The 21061-nt window shown below is 52.3% G+C and overlaps 1 protein-coding gene across 6 annotated transcripts in view; it reads left to right on the forward strand.

Moving 5' to 3' along the window:
* The window catches only part of NSD2 (nuclear receptor binding SET domain protein 2), a 98317-nt gene that overhangs the window by 9702 nt on the left and 67554 nt on the right, over window positions 1-21061 (forward strand). For 4 of the 6 annotated variants that reach the window (XR_011386168.1, XM_070067968.1, XM_070067971.1 and 1 more), the window contains exon 2: window positions 17186-17811. Coding sequence is in view for 5 of the 6 variants with exons in the window: in XM_070067968.1 (XP_069924069.1) it covers window positions 17215-17811 (597 nt within the window). In the remaining variant the exon portion in view is untranslated. Of the gene's footprint in view, window positions 1-13972; window positions 14024-15276; window positions 15433-17185; window positions 17812-21061 lie in introns of those variants that run through there. The other 2 variants (XM_070067969.1, XM_070067970.1) reach the window with 2 other exon arrangements.

Here is a 21061-nt window from a genome sequence, read left to right on the forward strand (position 1 = left end):
TAAAAAATTTGTTATACTGTTTGGCCAGCGCCATGGCTCACTTGGTTAATCCTCCACCTGCGGTGCCGGCATCCCATATGGGCGCCGGGTTCTAGTCCTGGTTGTTCCTCTTCCAGTCCAGCTCTCTGCTGTGGCCTGGGAAGGCAGTGGAGGATGGCCCAAGTGCTTGGGCCCTGCACCCCATGGGAGACCAGGAACCATCCTGGTTCCTGGCCTTGGATTGGCGTAGCTCCAGCCATGGCGGCCATTTGGAGGGGTGAACCAACGGAAGGAAGACCTTTCTCTCTGTGTCTCTCTCTCACTGTCTAACTCTATCTGTCAAATAAATTAAAAAACAATTTTGTTATACTGTTAGAGGGTTCTTATATATATTAATGATGTTTTTGTGTGTCGATTACTTTCACATGCACTTTTTTTTTTTTTTTAAGATTTATTTATTCGGAAGGCAGAGTTACAGAGTGATAGGGGGAGAGAGAGAGAAATCTGCTGGTTCACCTCCCAGATGGCCTCAACAGCTGGGGCTGGGCCACGCTGAAGCTAGGAGCCATGTGGGTGGCAGGGGCCCAAACATTTGGGCCATCTTCAGCTGTGTTTTGAGGGAGGTGCATCGGAAGTGGAACAGCTGGGATTTGAACCACGCCCATATGTCATGCTGGCATTGCAGGCCCTGGCTTAACCCAGTGCGCCACAGCACTGGCCCCTCGTGTGTGTGTTTACTGCTTTTGTGTGCAGGCAAGCGGATTAGGATCACACCTCTGACTAGTTTCACTGCCTTCTGTCAGCTGTGCACACCTTGCCTGGTCTTTCTGAAACACTGGAGTGGTCCTGTGAGTCCCCGGCCTTCAAGCGTCTCATTGCCGTTTGGGGTTCAAGACCAGTCTCTCTCTGGACGGTCTGGCTCTCACCTGTTTCTTGTTGTGGCCTTGCCACATCTGTTCATCCCTCTGTGTCTGCCATGTTTCACCTGGGCCTTTGCCTGGTCAGCTGTTACTTGCTCTGCCCCCACCCCCAGGGGTGTGAAGCGTGCGTGGGCGAGGCTTGCTCTTGCTGTTAATTCTCTCGGGTCTCGGCTCGGCCCTAGTGCTGGGGCGCCATCCTGATTCCTGCCTGGTGTGGAAGCCCGTAGAGGTAGGCCTTTCCCACTTGGTGCTTCCCTTCCCCTTGCTGGCTTGCCATGCACGATGCCTCCCAGCCGTTTCCAGCCTGGGCGCCCTCTTTCAGATGACTGCCAGACTTGATCTTTGCCCTTTTTAAAGGTTTGTTTGTTTGTTTGAAAGGCAGAGCGACTGATGAGAGAGAGCTTCCATCTGTTGGGTCTCTTCCTAGATTCCCGTAACAACCGGGCTGGGCCAGGTCGGGCTCCAGCTCTCCTGTGCTGAGCTGTCACCTGCTGCCTCCCTCGCACAGAGGCAGGAAGCTGGATCAGAAGTGGTGTAGCTGGCCGGCGCCGCGGCTCACTAGGCTAATCCTCCACCTGCGGTGCCGGCACACCGGGTTCTAGTCCCGGTCGGGGCGCCGGATTCTGTCCCCGTTGCCCCTCTTCCAGGCCGGCTGCAGCGCGCCAGCCGCGGCGGCCATTGGAGGGTGAACCAACGGCAAAGGAAGACCTTTCCCTCCGTCTCTCTCTGTCACTGTCCACTCTGCCTGTCAAAAAAAAAAAAAAAAAAAAAAAAAAAAAAGTGGCGTAGCCAGGACTTGAACCAGGCACTATGCAATGTAGGAGTCCCAAGAGCTGGCTTCAGCTGCTGCACCACAATGCCCACCCTTATGCTTTTTTCTTTTTCTTTTTCTTTTTTTTTTTTTTTTTTAAAGATTTATTTATTTGAGAAGCAAGAGTTTCAGAGAGAAAAGGAGAGAGAGGGAGAGAGGGAGGTCGTCTATCCTCTGGTTCATTCCCCAAATGGCTGCAACAGCTGGGGCTGGGCAGGCTAAAGCCTGGAGCTATATTTGGGTATCCTATCGGGTGGTGAAGGGCACAGATTCCTGGGCCATCTTCCTCTGCTTTCCAGGGCACGTGAGCAGGGAGCTTGATTGAAAGTAGAGCAGCTGGCTGGCGCCAAGGCTCACTAGGCTAATCCTCGCCTTGTGGCACCGGCACACCTGGTTCTAGTCCCGGTCGGGGCGCCGGATTCTGTCCCGGTTGCCCCTCTTCCAGGCCAGCTCTCTGCTGTGGCCAGGGAGTGCAGTGGAGGATGGCCCAAGTACTTGGGCCCTGCACCCCATGGGAGACCAGGAGAAGTACCTGGCTCCTGCCATCGGATCAGCGCCATGCGCCGGCCGCAGCGCGCCGGCCGCGGCGGCCATTGGAGGGTGAACCAACGGCAAAGGAAGACCCTTCTCTCTGTCTTTCTCTCTCTCACTGTCCACTCTGCCTGGCAAAAAATTAAAAAAAAAAAAAAAAGTGGGGCAGCTGAGACTTGGACTGGTGCTTCTATGGGATGCTGGCAGTGGCCTAACCTGCTGTGTCGCGATGCCAGCCCCTCCTTGCTCTTCTTGAGGTCTTGGCTCAGACCTCCCCACATCACTAATTTGAACACCTTGCTGCCGTTGGATTCGCCTCAACTTCTCCACCGCAGCACTCATCTTCCTGGCCTTGTACATTTGTTCATTTTTTTAAAAAAACATTTATTTATTTGAAAGCCAGAATTACACAGAGAGAGGAGAGGCAGAGAGAGAGAGGAGGCGGGGGGAGGGAGGAGAGGCAGAGAGAGAGAGAGGGAGGGAGGGAGGAGAGGCAGAGAGAGAGAGAGAGAAGAGAGAGAGAGAGGGAGGGAGGGAGGGAGGGAGGAGAGGCAGAGAGAGAGAGAGAGAGAAGAGAGAGAGAGGGAGGGAGGGAGGGAGGGAGGAGAGGCAGAGAGAGAGAGAGAGAGTTCTTCCATCTGCACACTCCCCAATTGGCCACAACGGCTGGAGCCATGCCTGCCAGGAGGCAGGATCCTCCTCCAGGTCTCCCACGCGGGTGCAGGGGCCCAAGGACCTGAGCCATTCTCCGCTGCTTTCCCAGGCCACAGCAGAGAGCTGGATCGGAAGTGGAGCAGCCCATGTGGGATGCCATCACTGAAGGTGGCGGCTTGACCCGCTACGCCACATTACTGGCCCTGACCTTTTGCATTTTTACTTCTGTGTATTTGATGGTGGGGACTTCTTGACTTCAAACACTGTCATATCCCTAGTGCCTAGGGTGGTACCCGAATAGCAGGCTTTTAGTGACTATTTGAATGAACAGATCCTCTGTATGATATGGGAGGGCGTAACTGCCTCAAGGGTGCTATGAATGGACTTGTGTGTCCTGAGTGACCCTGCAAGGATGGGGGGCCGTGTGTAGTGGCAGAGGACAGAGAGGAAGCTTGAGGACCAGTATCAGGGCTAGGAAACCATGGCCTTCCAAAGCACCGGAGGTGGGCACAGAGAAGAGTGGTTGGCTGCAGGAGAGGGAGAGTGGCAGTGATGGGGCAGGGTGACCGCAAGAGAGGGGAGCAGGGGAGGAGAGAAGGGGGAGCCCAGTGCTGCCCTACCATTCTGCCTGTCAGAGACAATTTTAACTTACAGCTGTGTACTCATGGAGGAAGGTAGGATGTTACATTTTGTCAGGGCAGTGGACTTGTGTCTTTTTTTAAATAAATATTTATTTGAGAGGCAGAGTTACAGACAGAGGGAGAGACAGAGAGAGAGGTCTTCCATCTGCTGGTTCATTACCCAGATGGCCACAACAGCTGGAGCTGGGCCAGTCTGAAGCCAGGAGCCAGGAGCTTCTTCCAGGTCAGTGTTTGGGCCGTTTTCTGCTGCTTTCCTAGGTCACTAGCAGGGAGCTGGATCGATCAGAAGTGGAGCAGTCAAGACTCAAACCGGTGCCCATATGGGATGCCAGTGCTGCAGACAGAGGCTTAACCTACTGAGCCACAGTGCCGACCCTGTTTGTTTATTTATTTTTTTAAGATTTTTATTTGTTTGAGAGGTAGAGTTACAGACAGTGAGAGGGAGAGACAGCCAGAAAGTCTTCCTTCCGTTGGTTCACTCCCCAGATGGCTGCAACGGCCGGAGCTGCACTGATCTGAAACCAGGAGCCAGGAGCTTCTTCGGGGTCTCCCATGGGGGTGCAGGGGCCCAAGCACTTGGGCCATCCTCTACTGCTTTCCCAGGCCACAGCAGAGAGTTGAATCAGAAGAGGAGCAGCCGGGACTAGAACTGGTGCCCACATGGGATGCTGGCACCTCAGGCAGAGGATTAACCCTACTACGCCACCGAGCCGTCTCACTATTTTTTAAAACATTATTTTTATTTGCGAAGACAGAACCAGAGGCAGAGGAGGGTCTTGGTTCACTGCCCAGATGGCCGCAGCATGGAGGCACATGTGTGTTTGAGCCTGCGCCGTGCTTTTGCAGGCAACTGGATAGGAAGCAGAGGCAGAGGCGAGACACCATCCCAAGCACTCTGATACAAGGCATGTGGATGCTGCGAGTGGTGGCTTATCCCGCTGCACAGCACTGGCCCAGGGAGTACTTTTTTAAATGTAAAAAAACCACTATCAGCAAAACCAGCAAAAAACAACAATCCTAATAACTGATCAGTGTTCCAGATTCTGGTTGTCCCAGATATCAAAAGCAGTGCTGGTGTTGTCTCTGACGGTTGGCTGACAGCTGCAGGTGAGCCCTGTGTACTGAGGTCCGCTCACCTGCCTCCAGGCTCTCGTCTCCCACTGCCCTGTCTTTCCTTGTTCACATTCTAGTTTCGCTAATGGCAGCCTGTGGTGGAGATTAGCTTGTTCTTCTTGCCTCTGTATTTCCTGCAGATTGATTGCTAAAATGGAAGTTTGATCAGGTTCAGGCTCACTAACTTTGGCAAGACTATTTTGTGGGTTTTTCAGAGATGATCTTTGGTCTCCTCGCAGGTCTGTAATTCCGTGGGACTAAGAACACGGGTTTTGGCTCGTCAGTGGTATAGATCTGTTACTGAATTATTTGTTCCATGGATGAAAACACAGGAGGAAGCATTTTGCACAGTGTAGAGTGCTGGGACGCCCCAGCCCATGTGGGAGTGCCAGAGTCGCAGCCTGTCTCTGCCCAGCCTGGAGGGGCCGGTGGTGGCTCAGGTCCTGGGGGCCCTGGATGGAGTTTTGGGCTGTTGCAGGCATTTGGATAGTGCATCAGTGGATGGAAGATCTCTTCTGCTGCTGCTGTTCTGCCTTTGAAATAGGTTAAAAATTGAATAAATGTAGAGAAGTATCCCTGCCTTTGAGAGCTGCACACAGCCATCTGCTGATGAGGTGGTGAGCTGCTCTGTGGAAGGGGGGAGGGGGAGGGGGAGTGTGTGGCTAGAACAGGACTGGCCTGTGTTGTGGTGGAGGGTTTCCGCCTGTTCTGTCCATGTTTATGTGTTTTAGAATTCCCCATAACAAAAAGCAGACTGAAGGAAGCATCTAGGTGTGTTTCGCAGGGAGGGTGTTCTGAAGGGGTCGGGGAAGCCTTTGTGGCAGGGTGGTTGCCGATGCAGGGCAGCAGGGGGCGGCTTGGCTCTGTAGGGGAAGGGCCTGTGCAAGGGCCCTGTGATGGAGCGGAAGGAAACTTGGGGGAGAGCAGCCAGGCAAGTTCTTCCAGGCTCTGTCAAGTTTTTAAAACACTTATTTATTGAGAGAGACAGAGATCTCCCACCACTGGTTCACTCCCCACATGGCTCCCATAGCTAGGGGCAGGCCAGGCTGAAGCTGAGAGCCAGGAACTGAATCCTGGTCTCCCCTATGGGTGGCAGGGACCCAGCGATTTGAGCCGGCACCTGATTCCTACCAGGGTGCGCAGTAGCAGGAAGCTGGAGTTGGGAGTGGAGCCAGAACTTGAACCTGGGTTCTCTGGAATGGACTGCAGTCAGCATCCCGAGCAGTGTCAACCGTTAGACCAAATGCTCGGGCCTGGGAAGTGTTTTTAACCCAGGGGCGTGGGAGGCCCTTGAGGGTTTTAAGTGAGGATAGGGGCCAGGACACGAGCCCGTTTCCTCGGGAAAGCCTGTTCCTCAGAGTCCAGTGTAGATTGCGTTGGTCTAGTTTGGTGGAAACTCTAAGAGCCACGCGCTTTGCTTTTGCTTGTTTCTCATTGTTGGAAACAAATGGAAGTGTGCCAGAAAGAAGCTTTTGGGTTGAGCCAAGTAGCACCTGGTTTTGGGCTTGTTACTGCACCATAACCTAGTGCAGTGGTTGGGAAGCCTGGTCCTCAGACTGGCAGCATCAGTCACTGGAAATGGTTAGAAATGCAGATTCCCAGGTCCCCCAGACTGACTGCGACTCTGACACGTTCCAGTCTCCTGGTGCATAAGCCAGTTAGGAGACTGGTGAGTCCTGGTCAAGCTGTGGTGATTGGCTGGCACTGGGCTTGGGGATGTGAGAAGTGGACCGGCTTAGCTAGCAAGGATTCTTTGTAAAATTGGTAAGTCGCGTTAGTGCTGAGACCTAAGCTTGTGTCTGATGGAACCGCCTCACTGTGCTGATGGTCTTTCTGTAAGCATTTATGTTTGCTTCAGCTTCAGAGTTCAGAACAAAGAGAAAGCCCTTTAAGAAACAGAAATGTCACCCGCCAGCTTTGCTCTCACGTCAGTTCCTTAGTGGAGCCTTCACTGAACGCTGTGCCTGCTCTCTTGATTCCTTTGCTCCTTATTGTTTGCACAGCGAGGATCCTCACCCTGCCTGCTGGCCTGAGCGCTGGGCCAGTCAGAGAGCACACTGAGAGCAGGTGGTGGGACTCGGAACGCCATGGCTGGTCTGGGTCGGCGGCATGCTGCTGGGCGCCGCCCAGTGCTGGGTGAGGCTCCTGCAGCTCTTGCTCCCGACGTCCCTCGCTTCTCTCCTGTTGGGATGTTTGGTGTGCAGCCCAGGATGGATGCGGGCTTGCCGTGGCATGAGAGTGCGAGAAGCTTGTCTGACTCCAGGCAGCTTGCTCTGCCTTGGGGGGAGAGAAAAATGACATTTTTTAAACACAAGATTTATTTATTTATTTGAAAGAGTTAGAGAGAGAGAAGGAGGGAGGGAGGGAGGGAGGTCTTCCATCCGCTGGTTCACTCCCCAAATGGCCACAATAGCCAGAGCTGTGCCGATCCGAAGCCAGGAGTCAGGAGTTTCCTCCTGGTCGCCCACACGGGTGCAGGAGCCCAAGGACTTGGGCCATCTTCTACCACTTCCCCAGGCCACAGCAGAGAGCTGGATTGAAAGTGGAGCAGCTGGGACTCGAACCGGCGCCATGTGGGATGCTGTTGCTGCAGGCAGTGGCTTTACCTGCTCCGCCACCACATTGACCCCAAAATGACGTTTTAATAGAAGCAGCACTACCCAAAATGAAAGCCTACAGATGGAGGTCACTGAGAAAGTTGCGTGTGGAAAAGTTAGTTTTTCTCATTGTTCTTTGCCTAAAATAAATTGTGTACAGTTTATTGGATTCTTTTGAGTTCTAAAATCTGTAAAATAAACTTTTTAAAAAGTTATTTTTTTTATTTTTTATTTATTTTATTATTTTTTTTGACAGGCAGAGTGGACAGTGAGAGAGACAGAGAGGAAGGTCTTCCTTTGCCATTGGTTCACCCTCCAATGGCTGCCGCGGCCGGCGCGCTGCGGCCGGCGCACCGCGCTGATCTGATGGCAGGAGCCAGGAGCCAGGAGCCAGGTGCTTTTCCTGGTCTCCTATGGGGTGCAGGGCCCAAGCACCTGGGCCATCCTCCACTGCACTCCCTGGCCACAGCAGAGAGCTGGCCTGGAAGAGGGGCAACCGGGACGGAATCCAGCGCCCCAACCGGGACTAGAACCCGGTGTGCCGGCGCCACTGGGCGGAGGATTAGCCTAGTGAGCCGCGGCGCCGGCCTAAAAAGTTATTTTTTTAAAAGATATATTTATTTATTTGAAAGTCAGAGATACACAGAGAGAGAGAAAGAGAGAGAGAGACATCTTCCATCTGATGGTTCACTCCCCAAATGGCTGCAACGGCTGGAGCTGTGCTGATCCGAAGCCAGGAGCCAGGAGCTTCGTCTGGGTCTCCCACGTGGGTGTAGGGGCCCAAGGAGTTGGGCCATCTTCCACTGCTTTCCCAGGCCACAGCAGAGAGCTGGATTGGAAGTGGAGCAGCCGGGACTCGCATCAGTGCCCATATGGGATGCCAGTGCCTCAGGCCAGGGCGTTAACTCTCTGTGCCACAGCACCAACCCCTAAAAAGTTATTTTATTTGAAAGTTACAGAGAGAGGTAGAGACACACAGAGAGAGGTCTTTCATCAGCTGGTTCACTCCCCAAATGGCTGCAAGGGCCGGAGCTGAGCTGAAGCCAGGAGGCAGGAGCCAGGAGCTTCTTCTGGGCCTCCCACGTGGGTGCAGAGGCCTAAGCACTTGGGTCATCCTGCACAGTTTTCCCAGGTGCATTAGCAGGGAGCTGGATCGGAAATGGAGCAGCTGGGACTTGCACTGGCGCCCATATGGAACACTGGTGCTGCAGACTGGTTTTACCTGCTGTGCCACAGCGCTGGCCCTAATAGTGATTCTTGTTTGTCAAGGGTCTGCCTTTGGAGACCGGACTAGTCTGCATTTCTCAGATACCAGTACGTTCTTGGCTGCAGTAGGGATCTCAGTAGTGGGCTGGGTCAGTCAACGGCAGAAGTCAGGTTGGTCCAGTGACTCACGTGAGCCCTGTGGATCGGCGGAGTATAGTTGAGGGCTGTCTGTTGGTTCAGAAGAAGTAGTAACAACCAATTAGGAATCATTACCTTCTCTGTTTCCCTTGGGGTGGGGACTCCTGCTTATTTTTGTAAGACAATAAACTTGAGGTAAAGGAAATTTTGCTGTGTGTGTGTGTGTAAGGTTTTAATCAATTTAATCAATTACTTTAAAAATTATTCTTTAATTTGAGAGAAACATGGAAAGAGCCCCATTGCTGGTTCACCCCTCCTGCCTCGGTGGAGTCCCAGGTGGCCCCTTGGGACGGAGTGTGAGCTGGAGCATGGAGGCGCACGTGGAGATCTGAGCAGGGCTCTGGCCCCTAGCCTGGCCCTGTTCTTGGCTGTGCTGTGCTGCCGGGCAGTCTGTCTAGTCTCCGCTGTCGCGCAGCTGTTTCTGAGCTGGTCCCCCAGGCCTGTGGTGCCCCCGGCATTTCCTGGCTGCTGTCCTCTCTAGCTGGGAGTTTCCAGGACAGGAGTGATGGCAGGAAATGATGTAGCAGAAACTGGGGTGTGAGTTCCAGCCTTAGAGTTTATGTAAATTTTATTCAAGGATGTGCGTTTCCTTCCTCCCCCCCCCCTTTTTTTTTTTAATTTATTTATTGGGGTAGCAGGTAAAATTGCCCCGGTACCCCATATGGGCTCAGAATTGAGTCCTGGCTGCTCCACTTCTGATCCAGTTCCCTGCTAATGCACCTGGGAAAACAACAGAGGATGGACCAAGTCCTTGGGCCCCTGTACCCACGTGGGAGATCTGGAAGAAACTGCTGTCTCCTGGGTTCAGCCTGGCAGAACCCTCGCCATTGAGGCCACTTGGGGAATGAACCAGCTGATGGGAGATCTCTGTCTCCCTCCTTCTCTAGCTCTGCCTTTCAAATACATAAATAAGACAGAGAAAGAGATAGTGGGTCACTTCCCAAATGGCGGCAACAGCTGGGGCTGGGCTGATCTGAAGCCAGGAGCCAGGAACCAGTAACTTCTTCAGGTCCCCGATGTGGGACAGGGGCCTAAGCGCTGGGTCATCCTCACTGCTTTCCCAGGCACGTGAGGGAGCTGGACTAGAAGCTGAGCAGCTGGGACATGAACTGGTGCTCCAGCTTGGTATACCAGCATTGCAGGTGGCTGCGTAAGCTGCTGGATCACACTGCTGGCACCCAGACTTACGTATTAAATCTTATCAGTGGAAGATAAGGAGGGGTAGTTTCCTTCCTTCCCTCCTTCCCTCCTTTCCTCTTTATTTATTTGAAAGACAGAGTTAAGGGGCTGGCGCTGTGGCACAGCGGGTTAACGCCCTGGCCTGAAGTGCCGGCATCCCATATGGGCGCCGGTACCCCATATGGGCGCCGGTTCTGGTCCTGGCTGCTCCGTTTCTGATCCAGCTCTCTGCTGTGGCCTGGGGATGCAGTGGAGGATGGCCCAAGTCCTTAGGTCCCTGCACCCACATGGGAGACCCGGAGGAAGCTCCTGGCTCCTGGCTTCGGATCGGTGCAGCTCCGGCTGTTGCGGCCATCTGGGGAGTGAACCAATGGGTGGAAGACCTCTTTCTCTGTCTCTACCTCTCTGTGTAACTCTGTCTTTCAAATAAATAAAATCAATCTAAAAAAAAAAAAAAAAAAAAAGAGAGAGAGAGGTCTTCCATTCCACTGGTTCACTCCCCCAATGACTGCAACAGCCAGAGCGGAGCCGATCCAAAGCCAGGAGTCAGGAGCTTCTTCAGGGTCTCCCATGTGGGTGCAGGAGCCCAAGGACTTGGGCCATCTTCTTCTGCTTTCCCAGGCCATAGCAGAGAGCTGGATCGGAAGAGGAGCAGCCAGGACTTGAACTGGCGCCCGTATTGGATGCCGGTGCTGCAGGCTGGGGCTTTAATCTACTGCACCAGGGTGCCAGCCCCATTTTTTTTTTTTAAGATTTATTTATTTATTTGAAAGGCAGAGTTACACAGAGAAGAAGAGACAGAAAGAGAGAGAGGTCTTCCATCCACTAGTTCACTCCCCCAATTGGCTGCAACAGCTGGAGCTGTGCCGATCTGAAGCCAGGAGCCTCTTCTGGGTCTCCCAGGTGGGTGCAGGGGCCCAAGCATTTGGGCCATCTGCTACTGATTTCCCAGGCCACAGCAGAGAGCTGGATCAGAAGTAGAGCAGCTGGGTCTCAAACTGGCGCCCATCTGGGATGCTGGCACTGCAGGCGGTGGCTTAACCCACTTAACCCGCTGTGCCACAGAGCCAGCCCCAGAGGGTTAATTTTCTTAACCCTCTGCCTCCCACTCTCCTATTTCTTCCCGATAGTCTGGATGTTAGGGAGGGAGTTTTGCTTATCTATTTCGTAACTTAGTGGCTGAAAACACTGCATTTATTTGTTTCCACTTTGACAAGCTTTTTAAAAAATATTTACATATTTATTTGAAAGTCAAGAGTTACAGAGGAGAGCCAGAGGTGGGGTGCGGGGAGATCTTCTGCTTGCTGGTTCACTCCCCAAATGGCCGCAACCACTGGGGCTGGCTCAGGTGGAGCCCAGGGGCTTCCTCCAGGTCTCTCCTGTGGGTGCAGGGGCCCAGGGACTTGGGCCATCTTCTGTGTTTTCCCAGGCGCGTTAGCAGGGAGCGGGATTGGAAATGGAGTAGCCAGGACTCCACTGGTGCCCATGTGGGATGCCAACACTACAGGCGGAGGCTTAACCTTCTGTGCCACAGTGCCAGTCCCCACTTTGGCAGTTTGGACTTGGTTAGCCAGTTGAAGCTTCTCCTTTCGCTCTGTCTGGGGTCAGCTTGTGTTGTGCACATAGCTGACTTGTTGGCGCTAGCTGTAGGTGGGCTCTTGGCAGGGTCTGTTGGCCATGGGCCGCAAGCCCTGTAGCACGGGTCTCCGTGAGATTACTTGGGCTTCCTTGAAGCAGGGTGGCGGGGTCTGTAAGGAAGGGGGTAACACCATGTCAGTTTGCCATGTTCTGTTGGTGAAAGCCGTGGAGTTAGACCCAACTCAAGGGAGGGGAGAAATAGACTTCATTTCTTGGTGGGGTGAGTGACGGTCATTGGGCGTCTTTAATCTACTATACTTTATGGTGATTTTGGTTTAAATGAATGTTTACAAATTGTTACATTGTTAGGCTAAAACCATACACTGTGATGGGTACTACTTTCTTGCATGGTGTTTTGTTTTCCTGGTGGTAATGAGTTTTTGCTTGTTTAGTTCTCCATTTCCAGTGCAGCCCAAGGATTTCCAGTTGTGTGAAAGACCTTTGGGAATGGTCGTCTGCATGAGCTCTGTTAGTTGTGCTTTTCTCTGTGAGGACCTCTTTCCTGAGCGCTGTCGGCTTGCTCTGGGCTGCACTCTCCCGCAGCCGGCAGCGTGCCCGCTGCTTGCTTTGTGAGCTGGTTCATCGGTTTCCTTCCTTTGGAGAATGTACCTTCTGGTAGTTACGTTAATGTTTGGGACCCAACACTTCTGGAGATCTTTTACTTTTTTTTTTCTTTTTTTTTTTTTTTTCATTTTTTGACAGGCAGTTAGTGAGAGAGAAACACACACAGAGAGAAAGGTCTTCCTTCCATTGGTTCACCCCCCAGATGGCTGCTACAGCCAGCACACTGCGTGTATCCGAAGCCAGGAGCCAGGTGCTTCCTCTTGGTCTCCCATGCGAGTGCAGAGAGAGAGAGAGAGAGAGAGAGATCTTCCATCCTCTGGATCAGTCCCCAAAGGGCCACAATGGCCGGAGCCTGAGCTGTTCTGAAGCCAGGAGCTGCTTCTGGGTCTCCCCTGCGGGTGCAGGGCTCAAGCACTTGGGCCATCTTCCACTGCTTTCCCAGGCCACAGCAGAGAGCTGGACTGCAAGTGGAGCAGCCGGGACTTGAACCAGTGCCCATACAGGATGCTGTCTCGCAGAGGGTGGCTTTACCTGCTACGCCACAGCGCCGGCCCTGACTGCTGGATTTCTGAATGCTGGAATGGAGCCTGCCACTCAGTGATTGCGTTGAACCCTCAGTCCCCTTTCTCTTCTGTTCCGTGTCGTCCCACGGGGACTGCTTGTCCTCCCCAGCTAGACTTCGTCAGGTCATGCTACATGTATTCTGTGAAATGTAAATAGTTATATAATTCTTAAGTACTTAATGAACTTATTTTTGGAAATTTTATTTAATTGATTTATTTGAAAGGCAGAGAGACAGAGATCTTCATGTCTGCAACACCAGGGATTGGACAGAGCGAAATTAGGAACTCAGAACTCAATTTGGGTCTTACGTGGGTGTGGGCAGAAGGGGCTCAAATACGTGAACCATCACCTGATGCCTCCCAGAGTGTGCATTAGCAGAAAGTCAGAATTGGAAGTGAAGCGAAGACTCAAACACATGTACTCTGATATGACAGGTGGGTGTCCCAGGGAGTGTCTTTAACTGCTGCTCCAAATGCCTGTCTTAGCGCTTACCTTAGAAACCAGTGATGGCTGAATAAAAGATGGCAGTGACTGAATGTAACATGACAAGCGGGCTAAAGCCCTGGCCTGCAGTGCCGGCATCCCATATGGGCGCTGGTTCTAGTCCCGACTGCTCCTCTTCTGATCTAGCTCTCTGCTATGGCAGAGAGAAGATGGCCCAAGTCCTTGGGCCCTTGCACCCATGTGGGAGACCTGGAAGAAGCTCCTGACTCCTGGCTTCGGATCAGCCCAGCTCTGGCCGTTGCAGCCATCTGGGGAGTGAACCAGAGGATGGAAGACCTCTTCCTGTCTCTACCTCTCTCTGTAACTCTTTCAAATAAATAAAAATAAATCTTTTTTTTTTTTTTTGACAGGCAGAGTGGACAGTGAGAGAGAGAGACAGAGAGAAAGGTCTTCCTTTTGCCGTTGGTTCACCCTCCAATGGCCACCATGGCCAGCGTGCTGTGGCCGGCGCACCGCTCTGATCCGATGGCAGGAGCCAGGTACTTCTCCTGGTCTCCCATGGGGTGCAGGGCCCAAGGACCTGGGCCATCCTCCACTGCACTCCCGGGCCACAGCAGAGAGCTGGCCTGGAAGAGGGGCAACTGGGACAGAATCCGGCGCCCCGACCCGGACTAGAACCCAGTGTGCCGGCGCCCCAAGGCGGAGGATTAACCTAGTGAGCCCCGGCGCCGGCTGTAATGTCTCTTAATCTCTCAAATATTTTTCGTCTCTGTCAACTTTTTCCTTGATGATTTGTTCAGTCTGTCTTTGACTCTGCTTTAGCTGTGTCTAGTCTGCTATACTCAGTCAGCAGCTGATTTTATTTCAGTGTCTGCTTTTCTTTCCCAAGTCTGCAAGTCATGAAAACAGTAATTTCCTGTTCTTGTTCTCCAGAAGACCTTCCGCACCACCTGTGCCTGGCTCCTTGGGAGTGTCCCACTGCTGGTGAGGAGCTGTGTGCTGTGTCCAGCTTCCCCTGTAGGGAAGTCGTTTGGTCGGGTCCCCCGAGTGCTCCCCAGGGGCACACCCATTCTAGACCTGGAGGTGCAACTTAGCAGTCGGGAGGAAAAAATGACAAAACACACAAAGAAACCAACAGTCCCCCTCCCCGCCCTCAAGAAAGGGCTTAACAGTCAGTAGGAACAGAGTTGGGGGTGGTCTGGAAAGCGCGGGGTCCCCTTCGAGACGCCCCTCTGCTTTCATTGCTGCTTTGCCCCCCAGTCCCTCAGGTACGAGCTGGAGCGTTGAGTCAGGACAGTTCTGCCTTTGCGGAGCGGACTTGCGTGTGTTTTCTCTCTGCTCTCCTTGCGTTCCAGGGCCTTCCTGTCGTTTTTTGTATTTGGTTACAAGATTATAGTTTTTACTTGTGGGACAGTTGGTCTGGTAGGAGCTGGAAGAGGAGCTATTCTGTTACACCTTTGAAAAAACAAAAAGGCTGTCTGGTGCCTGTGCAGGTGAACTGGAACTTGGGTCCTTTTTTTTAGGATTTACTTATTTATTTATTTGAAGAAGTGACAGAAAGGAAGAGGCAGAGAGAGACATCTTTCATCTGTTGGTTCACTCCCTATATGCCCACAACATCCAGGGCTGTGCCAGGCTGAAGTCAGGAGCCAGGAACTCCATCTGGGGTCTCTCTTGTGGTGTGTGTGTGTGTGGTTTTTTTTTTTTTTTTTTTTTTTTAAGAATTATTTTATTTATTTGAAAGAGTTACAGAGATAGGTAGAGCCAGAGACAGAGAGAGAGGTCTTCCATTCCTCTGGTTCACTCCTCAAATGACCACAATGGCCAGAGCTGAGCCAATCCGAAGCCAGGAGCCTGGAGCTTCCCCTGGGTCTTCCATGTATGTGCAGGGCCCAAGGACTTGGGCCATCTTCTACTGCTTTCCCAGGCCATAGCAGAGAGCTGGATGGGAAGTGGAGCAGCTGGGTCTCGAACCAGCACCCATATGGGATGCCGGCACTGCAGGTGGTGGCTTTACCCACTACGCCACAGTGCTGGCCCCCATCTGGGTCTCTTGTGAGTGACAGGGACCCAAATACTTGGGCCGTCATCTGCTGTCTTACAGGATGCATTAGCAGAAAGGACTTGAACCAGCACCCTGATATGGGATATGGGCATCCCCAGCGGCAGCTTTAACTCATGAGGCCACCGTGTCTGCCCTTGAGATTGTTGTGAACTTCTCTTTTCTTCCCCTTCAGCTGCTGCAGACACCACAGCAGACTGTCTCCATCTTGGCACCGTGGGCACTTGAGCCAGATCTTTGTGGTTGTGGGCCATCCTTCACAGGGTGTTAGGCCTCTGCCCAGCAGATGTCGGTAGCAGCCTCCCGGTGGTGACAGTGAAGATGTTTCCAGGTGGGACTCAGTGTCCCTGCAGGATACGGTTGTCCCCAGTTGAGGACTGAGACTGCTCTGCCTCCCTGAGCATCTGTGGTCCTTCCTGTTCCCTCGTTCCCCTGGTGTCTCATGCTGCTGGTTGCTGCTTTCTGAGAGGGCCTCAGTGGGTCTGTGGTGGTGTGTCCTTGGTAGATGTCTCCCAGCCAGGTCTTCCTGCCAGTTGTTTTCCCTACTCCCCCCCCCCCCCCCACCAACCCCGCTTTTTAAGATTTATTTATTTATTTGAAAGGCAGAGTTAAAGACAGGCAGAGGCAGAGAGAGAGAGAGGTCTTCCATCTGCTGGTTCACTCCCAAAGGGCCGCAATGGCCAGAGCTGGCCCAGACTGAAGTCAGGAGCTTCTTCCGGGTCTCCCATGTGGGTGCAGGGGCCCAAGGACTTGGGCCATCCTCCACTGCCTTCCCAGGACATAGCAGAGAGCTGGATGGGAAGTGGAGCAGCCGGAACTTGCACTGGCACCCGTATGGGATGCTGGCACTGCAGGTGGTGGCTTTACCTGCTGCACCACAGTGCCGGCCCCTGCCTTTTCTTTACTCCTGGTTCTTTTGTGGCTCTGATCCCTTCACCAGCTGTCTGACTGGGGGCTGCAGCTGCACAGTGTAGACCCTGTATCACCACACTGGCGCCAGTGTGCACCCTCTGCACTTCGGCCTCATGTGGTGCAGTGTGTTCCCATGGCTTCACAGTGTTGCCTTGGACTGGTCCATCCTCAGAGGATGGCTGCACACACGCGCATGTGCTGCACTGTTTCATGTGGACCTGGCCAAGGAGCAGATGGGGACGGACACCTGGTGGAGCACAACCCAGGGCTGATTCAGTGCGCTGCTTCTTCCTGTTACCTCTCTTCTTCATTTTTTTTTCATCAGCCTGGAGCTAATAGTGAGCTGGGAGTTGGAAGATCTGATTTCGAATTTCTGTGACCAAGTGATTTTGGGCATGTTGCTGAGTCTTTGCCTCGAAGTCCGTCTCAGCTGTGGTGGGAGGGTTTATTTTACTCCAAGCTCTTCCCTGCTGTCCTTCGCCGAGGCCTGCACACCAGGTGCCTTGCACATGGGCTCCTTTAAGTGCATGCCATCCTGAGGCAGGTGGTAATGTGGCTTTCAGGGAGGATTACTTGATCGTTATGTGTTCAGGGCCACACTAAGTGTTGCTGGTGGTGGTCTGTCCTTGATTGACAGTTGTCCTTATTCTTCCTTTAAATGGTTTCTTGTTGGGGCCAGTGTTGTGGCACAGCAGGTTAAGCACTGGCTCTTAACACCGGCATCACATACTGGAATGTTGGTTCGAGTCTCGACTGTTCTACTTCAGATCCAGCTTCCTGCTGACGTGCCTGGGAAGGCAGAAGATGGCCCAAGTGCTTAGAATCCTGCCATCCACGTGGGAGACCAGGATGGAGTTCCTGGCTTCTGGATGGCTGTTGCAGCCTTTTGGGAAGTGAACCAGATGGAAGATCTGTCTGTTGCCCTGATTGTCAAATAAATAAGTAACTTTTTTTTTTTTTTTAAATAGCTCCTTGTTTTTGCTTTCAACTTTGTCATTTTGTGATGATGGGTCATTTTTGTGATATTAAAACTGTACTTTGTGATCTAAATCATTTTATAAAGCATCATAAATTGTCTTAAAAAACACCAAACCCCACAGAAATGTAGAACTATTGACATTTATCCTAGGGTTTAAATGTAATATGTTGCATTTTCTTTTTTAATACTGTAGTGTTCTAAGAACGGAAGCATCTGGGCTGGATGGAATTTAGCATCAAAAAAAGTCCTCTTTCTGTTCAGAAAGTTGTAAAGTGCATAAAGATGAAGCAGGCACCAGAAATCCTTGGTGGTGCGAACGGAAAGACCCAGAACTGCGAGGTGAATCGGGACTGCTCCGTGTTCCTCAGCAAAGCCCAGCTTTCCAGCAGCATACAGGAGGGCGTCATGCAGAAGTTCAATGGCCGCGATGCCCTTCCTTTCATCCCAGCGGAGAAGCTGAAAGATCTTACTTCCCGTGTGTTTAATGGAGAGCCTGGTGCCCATGATGCCAAGTTGCGTTTCGAATCCCAGGAAATGAAAGGAATTGGGACACCTCCTAATACTACCCCTATCAAAAATGGCTCTCCAGAAATTAAGCTGAAGATCACCAAAACATACATGAATGGAAAGCCTCTCTTTGAATCTTCCATTTGTGGTGACGGCGCTGCTGATGTGTCCCAGCCAGAAGAAAATGGACAAAAGTCAGAAAACACGGCGAGAAGGAGCAGGAAGAGGAGCATAAAATATGACTCCTTACTGGAGCAGGGCCTTGTCGAAGCTGCTCTGGTGTCCAAGAGCTCCAGCCCTTCAGATAAAAAGGTATCTATGAGGAGTTGTGTCTGGGGTTGTAGAACCTCTGTGTGCCTCTGTGTGCCACGATGGTGGCAGCAGGGGCCAGCCGTGCTGGTGCCACCTGCTTGTCTGTTCTTGCCCCAGCGTGTGCAGCTGATGCCGTTGAGCCTCGGCCGGGAGTCAGACTCCAGGATGCTCTGATTTTGCCTCCTGTAGGTCTTGTAGCTGCCTGAGGGGCTCGTGGAGAGATCTTAAGATGTACTAAGTGTTCAGGATTAAAGTGGCTAAAAAGAGGCAAAACCAGTTTCTGTACCCAGGTCTGCTGCTTCGAGAGCCCTGTGGGACAACGTGATGCTGTGCTGTTTGGTGGGTCTCATCTCTAATAGGTTCTTTGTCCTGCTGTGGTCAGTGGACACATGGCACTAGCATGTGGCTTGAGTCTGGTCGTCTGGTAAGTTGGGACAGATCTGTGCTGTGCAAGGGCTCCTGTCTTCCTCCCACACTGTCTACTGCTCTTCACCCATTTCCTCAGCCGGGTGGTCCCGCAGGTGGCCTGCCTTCTCCAGGACTGGGCTGTGGCGTAGGCTTCCCCGTTTGTGGTTCTCAATGCAGGATGCAGCACTTTGAACACAGCTGACTGCCCTGGGGAGTGGAGGTGGTGGGGACCCATCTAGTGCTGGCAGCTCATCCAAGGCTGGGAAGGAGAACTTTTATTTAAGGTGGAAGAACTTAGTGGTTCTGTTTTATTCTGCCAGATGGTTTGTACCGTCGTGTCTTAAAGTGACACATAGGATGGCCCTATGAGCTACTGAAAGCAGCCCAGAGACCTTGGCCTTGGTAGAAGGCAGCAGGGGTAGCATGGCAGCCTTCTCTGCTCCTGTGGGGCTGGTGGTCAGGAGGGCACCTGGTGCTTGTTGGTCTCTGGTTGCAGCCCCAGGTCCCCTGGGAGGAGTGTGGGAGCTACTCTAAGTTGATGTTGTCACCAAGGTTGGGATACTTAGTTTAAAATCATGATTAAGAGATTTTATTTAGGATTTCCACAGATAGGAGAGGAAATAGCTAGAATTTCCTTGACACTTAAAATTACAGAAGCTTGAGGGTTTAGGAAATGTTTTCTTGCATGCTTAGGAGCTATATATATATATATATTTTTTTTTTTTTATTTTTTATTTTTTTGACAGGCATAGTTAGTGAGAGAGAGAGACAGAGAGAAAGGTCTTCCTTCCGTTGGTTCACCCCCCCAAATGGCCGCCACAGCCGGTGCACTGTGCTGATTCGAAGCCAGAAGCCCAGTGCTTCCTCCTGGTCTCCCATGCGGGTGCAGGGCCCAAGCACTTGGGCCATCCTCCACTGCCTTCCCGGGCCACAGCAGAGAGCTGGCCTGGAAGAGGAGCAACCGGGACAGAACCAGCACCCCAACCGGCACTAGAACCCGAGTGCTGGCACCATAGGCGGAGGATTAGCCAAGTGCGCCGTGGAGCTGGCCAGGAGCTATATTTTTTTTAAAGATTTATTTTTATTTTTATTTTAAAGGTAGAGTGACGCAGAGGCAGAGAGAGGGAAAGAGAGAGAATCAGTCTTCCATTTGCTGGTTCATACGCCAAATGCTGGAGCTGAGCTGATCTGAAGCCAGGAGCCAGGAGCTTCTTCTGGGTCTCCCACATGGGTGCAGGGACCGAAGGACTTGGGCCACCTTCCACTGCTTTCCCAGCCAAAGCGGATGGCTGGATTGGAAGTGGAGCAGCTGGGACTTGAACCAGTGTCCATATGGGATCCAGCACTGCAGGCAGCACCTTTACTTGCTACACCACAGTGCTGGCCCTGCTCAGGAGCTGCTTATTAGCTCTTGCCAACATGATTTTCAGTGACGGTTTTTAAGGACTAGTTTAGTAATCTGGACAATAGAATGACTTTTTAGAAGCAGATTTATTTATTTATTGGAAAGGCAAAGAGAGGGAGTGATTGAGCTCTTCAGTCTGCTAGTTCACTCTTGGAGTGCTGCAACATCTGGAGTGGGGCCAGGCTGGGCCAGGAGCAGGGAGCTCCCTCTCTCCTGTGTGGGCGCAGTAGCAGGAGGCTGGATCAGCAGCAGAGATGGGTCCCTGGCTCACCCTGCTGTGCCAGGCCTGCCTGGAATGGTGTTCTGAAGTGCGTGTTCTCACGGGGAAACAAGTCTACGCAGGTGGTTAGACCTGGCTTGTATTTCCATTTCTGCCACTGGTTTTTTTTTTTTGTTTTTTTTTTTTTAGATTGATTTATTTATTTGAAAGGCAGACAGAGAGAGGTCTTCCATCTGCTGTTTCACTCCCCAGATGGCTGCAATGGCTGGAGCTGCACCTATCTGAACCAGGAGCTTCTTCTGGGTCTCCCACGTGGGTGCAGGTGCCCAAGCACTTGGGCCATCTTCTACTGTTTTCCCAGGCCATAGCAGAGAGCTGAATTGGAAGTGGAGCAGCCGGGACTTGAACCTGCCCCCACTGGTTTTGTTAAAGCTTTGGAAAATGATGTGATTTTGACACTCATCTGCAGTGGGGACATAGTAAATGTAAAGTTGTGGGGCAGTGAGCTGAGAGGTGCTGTGTACAACGCTGGCAGCTACTTGGTTTCTGATCCAGCTTTTGCTAATGTGCCTGGGAAAGAGCAGAGGATGGCCGAGGGCCTGGGCCCTGTCCCCTCTGTGGGTGACCTGGATGGAGCGCCAGTCTGCTGACTTCTGCCTGAATCGACCTTGGCCACGGCAGCCATCTGGGGCATGAACCAGCAGATGGAGGAGCTGTTTCTTTTACCACTTTTCCCTTCAAATAAATAAAATAAATCTTATAGAACGAAACAAAACTTGGATTCTGTGCAGTTCCCTGAGAGAGAGCACTTTTGTGAGCATATAAGGCAGCCACTGTGAGCCAGCTTTCATCAGCGTGCTCACAGATCTGTGCATCAGCCTGAGGTTTCCAGGCCGTTAACCCTCATTCCCAGACGAGGGAACTGAGGTCTGGAGTCATCCAGCAGCTGGCCAGAGTGTGTCGCTCCTAGGAACAGACACTTCCCTTTGAGAGGTGGGGGCCACACTGGCTTTGCTTCCTCTCGTGGACAGGAGAACTGAGAGAGGCTGGGAAGGGAGTTTGCCCTTGATGTTCAGCCCTGCTGCGGTCCTGCCCTGAGCCTTCACGTGGGTCCTGCACGCGCTACAGAGGACTGGCCCTCCTACACCCAGCGGGGGGCAAGGGTCAGTATGGATTCTGGGTTCTGTGATAAAGCACTGTAAAAGTCATCTACCAGG

The sequence above is a fragment of the Oryctolagus cuniculus genome, chromosome 2 (assembly GCF_964237555.1).
Source record: "Oryctolagus cuniculus chromosome 2, mOryCun1.1, whole genome shotgun sequence".
In the NCBI taxonomy this organism is placed as follows: domain Eukaryota; kingdom Metazoa; phylum Chordata; class Mammalia; order Lagomorpha; family Leporidae; genus Oryctolagus; species Oryctolagus cuniculus.